Genomic DNA, 14,038 nt, shown 5'->3' on the forward strand with positions numbered 1-14,038 from the left:
TGGTTTTGGAATCTATGAATTATACTGTTCTTGAACATTGAGGCATTAAAAAAAACTGTAGGCATAAAATCTAGTGCTTAAAACACTCTTTAAAAATATAACATCTTTTTAAAGACAGATTATACAGTAAGAATTTAAGAACTTCACACATACAAAATCAAGTTTTTATACACATACATACAATACAGGCATTTCATGCTCTCTATGTTGCATCTCAGTTACAAGCTAATGTTGTACAGAGACTATATTAAGACTATTACATTAAAAACTACAGCTATTAAGGATATGACCAACTCAAAAAGTTAACTGATTTTTTAAAAAAATCATAATTAATTACATTGTAAAACAAAACACCAATTGAAATTTACTAAATATTTTGGGTGGTTTTCTACATTTTCAAATATATTGATTTCTATTACAACAGAATATGAAGAGTGCAGTGCTTACTTAAATTTTGACTAATTAGTTGCACTACTAAAATGATAAAAAATAATATCTTTCAGTTCACCTCATACAAGTACTGTACGGCAAACTATCATGAAAGTGCAACTTACAAATATAGGCTGTTGCGACATAAGTGCACTCCAAAACAAAACAGACTTCTTGATCAGACTATGCTAAGACAAACAAGTTTGTTTACATTTATGAGAGAATATGACCTACTTATTTAAAATGAAACCTGAAAGTAAGAACAGGTGTTCACATGGCACTTTTGTAGCTGGTGTTGCAAGGAATTTACATGCCAGATGCGTTAAATGTTCACATGCCTCTTCGTGCTTCCGCTACCATTCCAGAGGACATACTTCAATGTTCATGGTGCTTGTTAAAAAAAAAAAAAAAAAAAGTCTTGTCTTAAATTTGTGACTTAACTCCTTAAGGGACAATTGCATGTCTCCTTTCTGTTTTACCTCTTTCTGCCACATATGTGCGAGTGTCTTGGATGAGGACTCAGCACATGTTTATTTTAAGCACACTTCCACAGCAGATTTGACACAACGTAAGGAAGGTACCAATACAAGATTTCTAAAAATAGCTACAGCACTTGGCCCAAAGTTTAAGAATTTGAAGTGGCATCCAAAATCTACAGAACAAAACCACCATAAAAGAAAAGCAACTTTCTGCTGGTGGCTTCTCATGCATGTTCATTTTCATCACCTGTATCAATTTGTTCTGCTTTTAATTGTTATTGAGCAAATCTCTTCAGCAGCATGTATGTATTAAGGACTAGTCGACTATCCGATAAGCAAATGCTTATCAGATAGTTGAGTTGACTAGTTGCTTCCCCCTCCCCTTTTACTGCTTCTATAAGATAGAGGCAGCAAAGGGGGGAGGGAAAGAGGAGGTACTTCAAAGCGGCAGTGCCGCACGGAACCTGGGAAGGGCTCCATATGGTGCTGCTGCTTTGAAACACAGCCACGTTTCAAAGTAGCAGTGTCACGTGGAACCTAGGGTCAGCTGGGGACTCCCTAGCTGACCACAGGTGCCATGCGGCATTTCCACAGAACCTGGTGTCAGCTGGGGAGTCACCAGCTAACCCCAGGTTCTGTGGAAGTGCCACAGGTGGAGCCCAGAATCACCTGCGGAGTCACTAGCTGACCCCGAGTTCCGCAGAAATGCCACAAGGAGCCCCGAGCAGCTGGGGGCACCCCAGGTTCAATGGAAATGCTGCATGGAGCCCAGGAACTGCTGGAAAGTCCCGAACTGACCCTGTCTCTGCGCAGCATTTCAAAGTGGCAGAGCTACATGGAGCCCAGGTTCAGCAGGGAACTCTGAGTCCAGGTGCCATGCAGGCGCTTCCACTTTGAAATGCACAAGAGCTCCCACTAGGGACTCTTGTACATTTCAAAGCAAGTATGCCGTGTGCATTTCAAAGCACGTGGAGCCCGGAGTCAGCTGGACTTCCCACTGGCTCAGGCTGCATATGGAGTTCCAAATTTGAAATGCACAATAGATCGCGCTGCGGCTCTTGTACATTTCAAAGGAGGAACAAGGAAGTCCTATCGACTAGTTGACTAGTAAATTAACCGATATTTAACATTCTTAGTATGTATACCCTCTGGAACAGTGGTTGAAGCATGAAGGGACACATGACTCTTCAGCATATCTGGCATGCAAATATCTTGCAATGCGAACACCTGTTCTTACTTTCAGGTGATGACATAAATAGGGAACAGGCAGCATTATGTCCCGCAAATTGTAACCAAACTTGTTTTTCTGAGCGATTGGCTGAACAAGAAGTAGAACTAAGTGAACTTGTAGGTTCTAAAGTTTTACATGATTTTATTTTTGAATGCAGTTATTTTGTACATAATTCAACATTTTTAAGTTCAGCATTCATGATAAAGAGATTGAACTATAGTACTTGCACTAGGTGAATTGAAAAAATACTGTTTTTACAGTACAAGTATTTGTAATCAAAATAAATATTAGGTGAGCACTGTACACGTTGTATTCGGTGTTCTAATTGAAATAAATTGAAAATGTAGGAAACAGCCAAAATATTTAAATAAATGGTATTAACAGCATAATTAATCACAATTTTTTAATTGCCTGACAACCCTCGCTAAAACATGGCCATTCTAACTTCTCTAGATAGGCAATGGAAGGGCAAAAAACCCTTTTGACAATTTTTGTCCTTAGAGAATATTGCAAACAAAAACATAGACTACAAAAACATAAAAGTATATTTTCTAAGGCCATCTTCATTAAAATGGGCATGTTGTACACCCAAATTTTGAACCCACCTTGGAATTCCAACTTTTCACACCAAGAGAGGTCAGGCGCCAGTGGCACCCTGTAATTCCTGAAACTTTTTCAATGAGCTGTGAGGTGGTCAGAACTAAGTTGCATATTTCCAATAGTCTGTGCTGAAGATGCTTCTCTAATAGCAGTCAGTGCTGAGGTGTTAAACCTATACTTGAGACTCCATTCAGGAAATATCTATTGTAACAGTATACTGTTTTAATAAAATATATTTGCTTATTTATAAAGCAAGCCTACTTGTATTTGCATGAGACACTCTGTTTTTTGAAGTGTTTATGTTGCCAAGTTATTTTCCAGTATTTACAAACATCAAACAGTACTTTTGTAAAAGGAATGTCAATGGTTAACGTTATTAGCTGATGTTTGCTAGTTACCTGGCAGCCTGCTCCTCTCTCCCCAGCTGGGGCACTACAGTCAGGGTGGAATAGCCCTCCACCAACAGCAGGCCCACAGCGCCACTGCATCATGATCCAGCCCCCTTGGTCCAACCCAACCCCATGTAAGCAGTTAGCTGGTTAAACACTATGTTTAATTAAATGGGATTTTACCTATTTTGTAACAGGTACCTCCATCAATAGGGATTTCAACCATCAACTGTTTCCTTCAATGAATAATTGTAAACCTTTTTATTTTTAAACTAAAGCAAATGTAATCAATATAAAAATCACTGTACAATATGAAAGATGAAAATATATGGTGTAGTTTTCCTGCAGAGGAAGTGGAGGAGACAGAATGCAAAATTATGATATGAAAATAATCAATTCAAAACACAAAAATTCCGAAATAGCTATCACCTGCAGTCATTACAAAAAGGAAATTAACAAACTTTGTTATTCTGTTGTCCTTGAGATTAACTAAGAACATGATTTTAAAAGCTCTCAAATTAATATGAACAAACTCTTTTAGGGAGTCTGCAGCGCAACAATCTCTGCAGCATTTCTGTATTTGAAAACTTATATGCAACATGATAGCTAGGCTATTGCACTGTTTCATTCTCTTTCCCCAAAATTACGACCTGGAAACAGAGTGAACTGCAATACATTATATGAAAAGAAAACCACAACACTACAGTCCATCCTATAATATACATAAAACAAGTCTCCTTTATATGCCTACTTCATTATATACTATAATGTAGTATGAAATTGAAAATATCCCTACTCCACCCATTCACTTTTTCAGGATTATTCTTTACAATGAAACCATGTGATTAGCTGCAATGAAAAAAATCCAAACTTATAGCAAACAAACATTCAGAAGCTCTGCTCCTCCATAAATTAATAGAAGTTGTTATATTGGGAGACTCATGGCCTAAGGATGTTAAATTTAGATTAATTAATTAATCGAATAGTCAATGGGATTTCCATCGACTATTTGATTAGTCTATAAGGACGCCTGCCCGGCTCTTGTAGAGTTCAAAAGCAGAAGCCGCAAAGGGAGTGCGGGACCAGCAGGGGACTCTCTGCGGCACCTCAGCCTTTAGCCCCTCAGCTTCTGGCCCCACACTCCCTGCAGGGCTTCTGCTTTTGAAATTTATATTTCAAAAAGCAGAATCTCAGCAGAACTGGAGCGACCAGAGACTGTTTCAGTCCCTGCTCACACCGTTTCCTGCTGTGCCTCTACTTTCCTTGCCCTGCTCCTGCTCCCCCCCCCCCCCCACCTTGCTGCCTCTCAGAGAGGCAGCAAAGGGGGGGAATTGACTAGCCACATCACTAGTTGACTATCCAACAAGCTTATGCTTATCAGATAGTTGACTAGTCGGTTACATCCCTATCATGCCCCAGTGGGCCTGGGTTCTTTACTTTCAATGTATGGTCTCTTGAATGTTTGTGAAGAGAGCAAAATAAAATAGTCTTACTTTATTCAAAAGCAGCTCCTCTGATCAACTACAGAAAAGGTATTGGTCAATTCAAAAATACTTGTCTAGGCAGTTCACCTTTGCCAGAAAGTAGATAGAAAAACTTCAAAGACAAGTATGCATGTTAAAGGCTAAGGAAATTTTGTTTTCCTGTAGGAAGACATGGAGGAACAGTTCCTTCACCTCACCGTTAAAGAATTAAGTGAGGTACAGTTAGTGCTGTTTCTTTTGGCAATGTGTGGAAAGTGACAGCTTCTTTAGGTCACACTATACTGATTTTTGTTTCTGAGACTGTCTATGTATACCAATTCCTTGTAACACTCATATTTCACTGTGAATATTAAAATACATTTCAAAAGACAAAATTAAGTCCTCAAAAAGCAGCTGCGAGTGTTATGGAGTCCATTAGGGAGATCATGGATGCTGTGACTTTTTGGGACCTCTGAGATTTCTGCAGAGGCCCCAGGGCCACCAGAGCAACTTGGGCAGCCCTTTGGCCAACCGCTGCTGCTGGGGCAATCTCAGACCACTGTACTCCACCCTCCTGCAGCAGTAGGAGTTTGGGTGAAGCAGGGAATTGGGCTGCAGTCTCTGGATGGTGCTTACCTCTGGTGGGGGGGTCCCTGGAAGTGGCAAAATGTCTCTCGGAGCCTTGGCAGAGACACAGCCAGGCAGCTATACATGGTGCCTCTGCCCACAAGTGCCACCCCCACAGCTCCCAATGACCAAAGTTCCTGGCCAATGGGAGCTGTGGAGCACACTTCTGCATAGGAGCTGAGGGACATGTCGGCACTTTTGGGGAGCTATATGGAACTATCTGGGAAGCGTGCAAGCCCTTCCAACCCTATTCCCCTCTAAGCACCAGTGAGAGGCCCAGGCTACCGACCCTCCCAGAGCACCTATGGCACCCCTGGGATACCACTACCCAAAAGCACCCAAGATTTACCAGGTACGTAGGACAAGTCATGGGCCGTAAAAGTATCCGTGACTAAAATACAGCTTTAATTACTAGTCCTGTCAGAAAGTCTGGAATTCGTTAACAGTGGGATAAATTATCATAGAATCATAGGAGTGGAAGGGAATTTGAGAGGTCATCTAATCTAATTCCCTGCACTCTTAGCAGGACTAAGCATATTCAATGTAGACCCTGGTAAGTGTTTCTGCCACCTGCTCTTCAAAATCTCCAATGACTAATATTTCACAACCTCCCTAGAAAATGTATTACACTGCTTAACCACCCTGACAGTTAGCAAGTTTTTCCTAATGTCCAACCTACCTAAATCTCTTTTGCTGAAATTTGAGTCAATTGCTGCTTGTCCCATCATCAGAAATTCAGAACAAGTTTTCTCCTTCCTTGTAACAATCTTTGATGTACTTAAACCATTACGTCCCCTCTGAGTCTTTTCTTTTCCAGACAAAACAAACCCAGTTCTTGCAATCTTCCCTCTTGGGTCACGTTTTCTAGTCCTTTACTAATTTCTGTTGCACTGCTCTGGAACTTCTCCAATTTGTCCAGATCTTTCCTGAAATGTGGCACTCAGAACTGGACTCCAGTTGAAGCCTAATCAGTGCAGAGTAGAGGAAGAATTACTTCTCATACCTTACTTACAACAGAACTTTCACTACATCCCTGAATGATGATTATTGTTATTGTTTTTCTCCCCTCATTGAGAGCTGGGCCTACCCTGTCCTTGACTTTCCTTTTGCTGCTAATGTATTTTAGTACATTATCTTGTTATGCTTTATGTCTCTATCTTGTTGGATCTGATTTGGTGCCCTGACCTCTCTTATTTTTGTCCATATATACTTGTGTTATTTATTTATATTGATTCTCTGTAATGTGATGCATTTTCCACATTTTCTAGGACTTCTTTATTATTATTATTATTTTTAGATCACTGGCGATCTCCTGGTTAAGCCAGGGTGGTCCCAGGCCATACTACCAGTCTTTCTTATGCAGTGGGATATTTTTCTTGTGTACCCTTAATAAGGTGTCTCCGAAAAACTACCAACTGTCTTAAATTGTTTTTCCTCTTAGATTTGCTTCCCAGGGGATCCTACCTACCAACTTCTTGAGTTTGCTGAAGTCTGCCTTCTTGCCAACCATTGTCTTTATACTGCTGTTTTCCCTCTTGACCACTTTCATGCAAGCTGCCTTCTGCTTTCAAATTCTTGACCAGTTTCTCCCTATTTGTCAAAATAAAATCTAGAACCTCTCCCTTGTAGCTTTTTCCACACTCTGAAATTAAAAATTTATTCCCAATATACTGCAAGGACTTGCTGGATAATCTGTACCCTGCTATGTTATTTTCCCAAAAGATGTCTGAGTAGTTGGAAGTCTTCTATCACTACAAAGTCCTGTGCTTTGGGTGATTTTGTTACTGTAATAAAGCCTCATCCACCTCTTCTTATTGGTTAGGTGATCTGTAATAGATCCTTATCATGAGATCCCACTTGCTTTTCACCCCTTTTATCCTTACCAAGATACTTTCAACAAGTCTATCTCCTACTTCCATCTTAACCTCACTGCAAGTGCATACATTTTTAATATGAGACAACACTTCATTTTCCCTGCCTGACCTTCCTGAACAAACTGTACCCTTCTATACCAATATTCCAATCATGTGTATTGTCCCACCAAGTCTCTGGTATGCCAACTATATCACTGTTGTGCTTATTTACTAACACCAAGTATCTCCTGCTTATTCCCCCTTCTTCTTGTGTTAGAAATCTAAAATACTGATTTCATTCCTCCTCCCCTCAAGTATAATCTATTATTCTGATGGAACAATTTGGAGATGCATACAATACAAACAGGCTTGCATGTAAATCTGTTTCTAGAAGGCACAAATCTCCCACATGATATAAGCTTGCCATCTGCTACCCGCCTTCCTTCCCCCCCCCCCCCCCGCCCCCACTAATCCTTAAATTTTGCAATCATGTGGAAGTTTTAAACAGTCTGTGCATCTCCCACTGTTGAAACTATCCATCTCCCTGGAGATTGATGTAGTCATACATGATGCAGAAAGGAGCAGCAGGAGGTCTCAGTGCACAATGAGAATGGGGTGATTTTAAGAAGTGGGGGGGGGACCCAAAAAGTAGCCCAATAAAGAAGGAAAAAGGAGAAAAAATTCTGTCAAGCACTTTTTCTATGTTAAATTAAAAATTAAATTTGACAGCTTTCAAGTGAAGCGATAGGTGTCACCATGTGAAACACACTGCCATCATCATCATGATGCAGGGCTTGTGGTAAAAACCCTAACTTGAAGTCAAAGAAACGACGCAGATTTATACCAGCTAGGGATTTGTCTCTATAGGTTTACGTGTATCAAACAATACATCATCTAAAGTATAAATTAATATACACATACACAGTATGTACTCAGAATATTCAACCTAACAAAAGTAAAAACTATTACAGATCCACAGGAGACCCAGGGAATGAAAATCTTGGGAGATTTAAAGCAACACAACCATTAGACAGACTTCCACTCCACTGAATTAAAGAACAGATGATTCCACAAAGTATTTGTTCCTCAAAACAGGCTAAGGACAGTAATTCCTGTTCACACTAACTTTCATTTTTTAATACTGCCATAATGCTTTTTAGACACCCAATCCAGAGCAAAAAATATCCCTTGTCTTTCTCATATTAGTGTATTTTCCTGTCCTGGAAAAAAAACTCAGGATGTTGTAATAGAAAAAAAGGCCTGCAGAAGTCAGATGCATCTTTTGCATTACGTTAATGAGTAAATGATTAATTACTCTCGCATTACATCAATGAGTACCTACTACATTAGTGATGAAAGTAACTTAAGTTTCCTACAGGTACTGTAGTATCACACCCCCAGGGCAGGGGGCAATCAAGGCAGGGAGTTGGTTGGAGGGGTGGGGGGAGGAAGAGGTGATACAACAGCACCTGTGTGAAATTGAATCATCCGGTGTAGTGTGGGATGCCTCAGAACAGTAGTCTATGGAGAAAGGGTTCAAGAGTCGGTGAGGAAGGTCTCAGGACAGGGAAGTGGGAGGGGGGGTTAAAATCAGGGCAGGGAGCTGAAGGTGGGAGGTACAGGGATGAGTGTGGGCAGGGCAGGAGCACTATCAGAGAGTGTGAGTGGGCTGCAACTGCACATATTGAGTCACTGTTGCTCTTTTCGCTTCCTGGTAGGGGAAGGGGAAGGAGAAAGTGCACAGACTGCTGCATTCCTCCTATGCCCCTCCCCTGGGCAGCCAGGAGCAAGAGGAAGGCATACAAGCTGTGCACTTTCCCCTCATTCCCTGAGAGTTGAGGGAAGAAGAGCAGCAGAGTTCTAGGTATGTGCAGCTGCAGCCCTCCTGCCTTCCCTAAAAAGTGCTGGTGGAGAGAGGGTTGAGGCACCCTCAGATAGAAGAGATGGGGGCGGCGCATATCCCCAGCCAGCTACTTTCACCTTAGCAAGGCAGCCTACAATAGAGCCCTGGGAGCCCAGATGGGAGCAGCTACAGCTGAGTGCCCCAGCTGGACAGCTTTTTGTTGCCAGAGTGCCGCACCAGAGAGCGCTGGCTTACTTTCATCTCTTGAACTAACCTAGAAAAGCTTCTTTTTCTCTTGATATATTAAGTGGCTAGGAATGTTAGCGTGTAATTGAACAGTCATGTAACCGCATCAAATTTTAATGGTTATACAACTATTCTATAGTTCCCGAGGGTGGAGCTGGCATGGGATGTCAGAGCAGCCTCTGAGCAAGGGGAACTCGGACCCTCTGCAGAATAGACCCTCTGTGCTCAGGAGACGGCAGGCGGCATCACTGAGCCTGTGTTGGGGGGGGGGGGGGGGGACACCTGTTTTTTTTAGCCACCTTCCCGCATCCATCTCCTTCCTTCCTTCCTGTCCTCCCCTCACCCCCACTACCTCCGTAGGAGGTAGCAGGCAGGGGCAGGCAGGAATGTGGAGCCAATACGCACAGAGAGAGTCAGTTTATAAGCTGGTTCCCTACACATATCACCCTCCATGCTGCTGCCTCTCTATGAGAGGCAGCAACGCGGGGTTGGGGAAAGGTAGGTGGATCCAGTGCTTTAAGCTGGCTCCCAGAGGCAGCAAGGGGGGAGGGGAATGCATGTAGTTGACAGGATTAACTGATAAACCCAGGTTCATCTGTTAATCTTGTTGTCATCTACACATTGACATCCCTGTAAGTGGCTATTCAGAACAAAAATATAATTATTCCTCTTAGTGTGCAAATCTACAGCCACCACACAGTCTGCATAATGGAACTGCCCTGAATTTCTACTGGGGTTAGGGGCTATGAAATTACACCTGTTCCATGGACCCCACAATAGTCTCAATACTGCAGTTGCCCAAGCTAGTACTGTGTTTTGCTCCCCATTCACAGGGTGTGGGAGGAATAGCTTAGATTTATGCAGCTGCAAATCCAGACAAGTAATCCAGCCTCCATCCATCTCCTTTCCCACCAGCACCCTCCTTAAACCCTATGAAGTAAGGAGCTTAAACAGAGCTTGGCTCAACAATGTACAGAGGGTGTAGTTCCCTAGGGGGAGCAGAGCTGCAATTGGGGCCATCCAATCCACAGAAAGAGAGACTTTCTTCTACAAAACACAACACAAAGGCCCAGAGAAAAATTATCAATCAAGTGTGTTTACTAGGATGCACAATCAACAAAAGGATTTTAATTTCACTTACTAGAAAAGTTATGCAGCATTCCTCCATTTAAAAAAAATAAAATTAACAAAACAAGGCTTTTCACCAGTATTCAATGAAATTAATGTATTAGTTATGCTTAATGACCAAAACAAAAATCTTACTTCAAAATTTGAAAAAGCCTAATTTGTTTTAGAAAAATATTGTAAGCTAGCACAAGTAAAATTAATCTAATTGTAGCTTTTTGTAGACTGTGTGAATCCCTGCTTATTTTATTCTGCTTACTTTTGTCTACTGGCAGCCATAAAAACCAATACCCCACAGTTTGTAAGAAGATCAACCTATGATAGTCAGAATGTTTAAATAAAATGTGATAATTCCACCCCTTTTCTTTAGTCTTTTTGAATTCTGAAGTACAGGTAGCAGTTGTAAGCTTTGATTTGTGTTTGATAACTGAACTCTAAACAGGTGATTTCTTGCCTCCTATGAGCAAACTAGATTAGAAATCAAAATAGATTCAGAAATGTAATAAGACACTGTAGAGAATATAATGAGAACCGAAGAGAAAAGAGGCTCAATTATGTGTTTAGTTTATCTTAATAGAAACATTCATCATTTCTTGACAATTTAAGCACCTACAGTCCATTACTACCATAATGTAAAACGTTAGCTTTTTTGGTTGAGTCCTTGAAACCATAAGACATCAAGATTCCCCTTCCTTGAAATTCCCCACATTATGAAAGAACCTCCTGAGAAAACTCAGTTTCCTGGCAAAAAGCCCAGCTATGACGCACTTTCTTACATACATAAAAAGCTAGTAAAAAAAGGTAGTATTGGAGAGGTAAGAGAGCAAGCAACAAAGTTACATTTTCAACTGCAAATTACTAGATAAAAATATGGGCAAGAGTTAATCAAGCTGACTGTAAATATGAATAGTTCTCAATAGGTCTTACAGACTACTTTAGCACAGAAATGGAGACATTGACAGCTATTGTCCAAATCTGTATCTGTTAAAAAAAGTGATTTAATTAACACACAATATATCTGCTTAATTAAAAAGTACTTCGGTATAAATAAGGTGTTCAAGACCATTTATAATTTTTTAAAAGGAGATGTAAGGGGCTAATGAAGCCTGTGTGTTATTTTTTAACCATCAAGATATCTATAAACTTATAGGTTTATACAAACAAATAGCAACATTTCCCCCCTACATTAGGCAGGAATGGTAGTGAAATATGTGCATTACCTAGAGTCTTATTTTTAGTGACTTGCATGAAGTCTGTCACAAAGTAAAACCAACTGCTCTGAAAATATTCTAACAACTAGATAAATAATGGGGGGGGAGGGAGAAATCACACTTTATATAAACAAACCCAACCATCTTCCAAAACCCATTCCATGGCTTCTCCTCAATTATGCCATAAAGTATTCTATTGGGCTCCATGTTGTCCCTGTTAAAAATTAGACCGTCTCCTGGAAGAATTCTAGTTTATATGCTTTAAAAACATAGTTCCATGTATCTGAACTTCATCTTGTAATGACAGGCAATTCTATCCTAAATAAAGGGAAACACTGTTCTCTTCTATCAAAATAGACAAGATAGTTGAAAGTAATGTTAGAGTAAATTATTTTTTTTTTACTTTTTAAAAATGGTTTTAGTGGTTTTTTTCCCCATTTCTCTGCTCTCTCAACTATCCATTATATGCTGCATTCTTTCTGCAATTTGCCATTAGCCCTTCAAAACTGAATCCTTTGCCAGAACAGTTTACAGTCTGTAAAAATAAAAAAAAATAAAAAAAAAAAAGCAAGCAGATACAATAAAGCATACTTGATACACAACTGTTTACCATTTACAAAGGATTACTCTATGGTTAAAGGTAAGCCTTACTTTACAGATGTTTCTAACAGGATTCTTGGGGGATGGGGGAGGAGATTGTTTTGGAGCTTTTTCTTTTTTACTAAATAAGAATAAAAAACTCTCTACATAAGCAGTAAAAATAGTGAATAGACAAACCTGACCACTCCAAGCACAATACAGGTTACATATCAAACTCCAGTTGTGGTTGATCATGCAGTCTAAAATCCTGAATTGGGCCATGTCTGCCTATAGCGCAGGTTGCTTCTCTGCTCTGACTCAGCTTTTGTATGTATAGTACTCAACAGCATCAGAGCTATGCAGTGATGAGATTCAGGAACAAGGACTTTCCCCTTCCTCCCTCCCCATCTGTCAAGTCAGCAAGACAGCAAATTGCAGAACTGTTTAGTGCACTTAAATACATTCTGGTACATCTAAATTATTCATTCTTGGGGAAAAGATGGGGGGGGCAGAAACAATTTTTAAGAAATCTCACTAGAATAAATCCTGAGATGATATCTCATTTGCTCTTTTTGGCTCTTAAAGAAAAGGGCCTTTTAGCTGTAACAAATTGTATTTAACTTAACATTTATGTATCTGAACCTTTTTTTTAAAAAAAAATCCAAACAATAGTGACAAGGTTTTGTCAAAGCTCATGGAACCTTACATGCCAATACTGTTTTAAAATATAGCAGCAGAGTGACCAACCTTAGAATATATATTGTTTTAATAAAATCCTTTTAACTTATCCCAAATTTCTCCTTCATAAAGTTGAATGGAAGCCTCTCAGGTGAATTAAGTGGTACAGGTTGTACCTCCAAAAACCAGCACTCTCTGGTCTGGCAACATCTGTCATCCGGCAGGACCATGGATGTTTCTGGACCAGGAAGCCCATGAGCCTAAGGTCAGGAGGGCCAGGCCAATAGGATCAGCAGCCTGACTTGGGCCAGTGTGAGACTGGAGCCAGAGCCCCATGGTAACCTTTACTAGCCCCCGGGGCTCGGCTGGAGTCCCCTGGCAGCACAGGTCAGCGCAGGGCTAGAGCTCTGCAGCAGCCTCTGGGAGCTCAGGTCTGTGGTTGGAGCCCCGCGGCAGCACAGGACTGGAATCTCCCAGCAGCTTCTTGGAGCACGGGGCTGGAGTCAAGCTCTGTGGCAGCACAGGGCCAGAATCCCACAGTAGCCCCCCCAGAGTGCAGGGCTAGGGCCCTGCAGCAGCCCCAGATGTGTGGTGCTGGAGCCCTGTGGCAGGAGCCAGAGCTTCTGCTGCCCAAGAATCCAGCAACAGCTAGGCAAGCAGCCCTGACAGGTTCAGGTTGAGGGAGGGCGAGACACAATGCCTGCTGGGGCAGCCTGTCAGCAACAGGCAATGGGCTTGGGAGCCAGTAGCAGGAACCTCCCCTGGTCCGGCAAATTTGCTCATTCAGGACCTGTCAGGTCCGGATGGTGCCAGACTAGGGAAGTCCAACCTGTACTGACTGGCTCTTAACTGTGTCCAGTTCTCCATATACAGAAAGATGGTGGCGGTCATGCTGCCAAAAAAAGAGAAAATCTCTCAGTTCTGAAACTGAAAAATATGGAAATAAGGAAGATGTTAAATGCAGCTGTAGCAGCCAAGCAGACTTGTAGTGCCCACAATTTTGGGGCAAATACCAAAAGCAGCCATGCATTTTGATTATTAAAAGTGTAGAAGGAAAAGTATCTACCTTGTCCCTACCTATCCCCCTCACTTCAAAGTTTTTAGGTTTGAAAACAGCAAAAAAAGAACATGCCCAATTAGTACACCACAAAAACTTTATCTTTAGAAAGATGATTCTCTCAACTGATTAAATAGTTTCTGAAAGAAACCCAAATATTTTCACAGAAGATTTACTAGTAAAGACCCCTAGGTTTTAAGTAAAATAACGATGAGGAAATGTAAATGG

At 41.0% G+C, this 14,038-nt stretch overlaps 1 protein-coding gene across 3 annotated transcripts in view; it reads right to left on the reverse strand.

Annotated features, from left to right (window-relative positions):
- Window positions 1-14,038, reverse strand: part of ARHGAP21 (Rho GTPase activating protein 21) — a 195,043-nt gene that overhangs the window by 138,096 nt on the left and 42,909 nt on the right. The window contains exon 1 of one of the 3 annotated variants that reach the window (XM_014569653.3): window positions 12,274-12,530. The exons of 1 other annotated variant lie outside the window; for it this stretch is intronic. In XM_014569653.3, coding sequence (XP_014425139.2) covers window positions 12,274-12,357 — 84 coding nt within the window. In that variant the 5' untranslated portion in view covers window positions 12,358-12,530. Of the gene's footprint in view, window positions 1-12,273; window positions 12,531-14,038 lie in introns of those variants that run through there. One more of the 3 variants, XM_014569652.3, reaches the window with a different exon arrangement.

This window comes from Pelodiscus sinensis, chromosome 2 (genome assembly GCF_049634645.1).
Source record: "Pelodiscus sinensis isolate JC-2024 chromosome 2, ASM4963464v1, whole genome shotgun sequence".
NCBI classification, from domain to species: Eukaryota; Metazoa; Chordata; order Testudines; family Trionychidae; genus Pelodiscus; species Pelodiscus sinensis.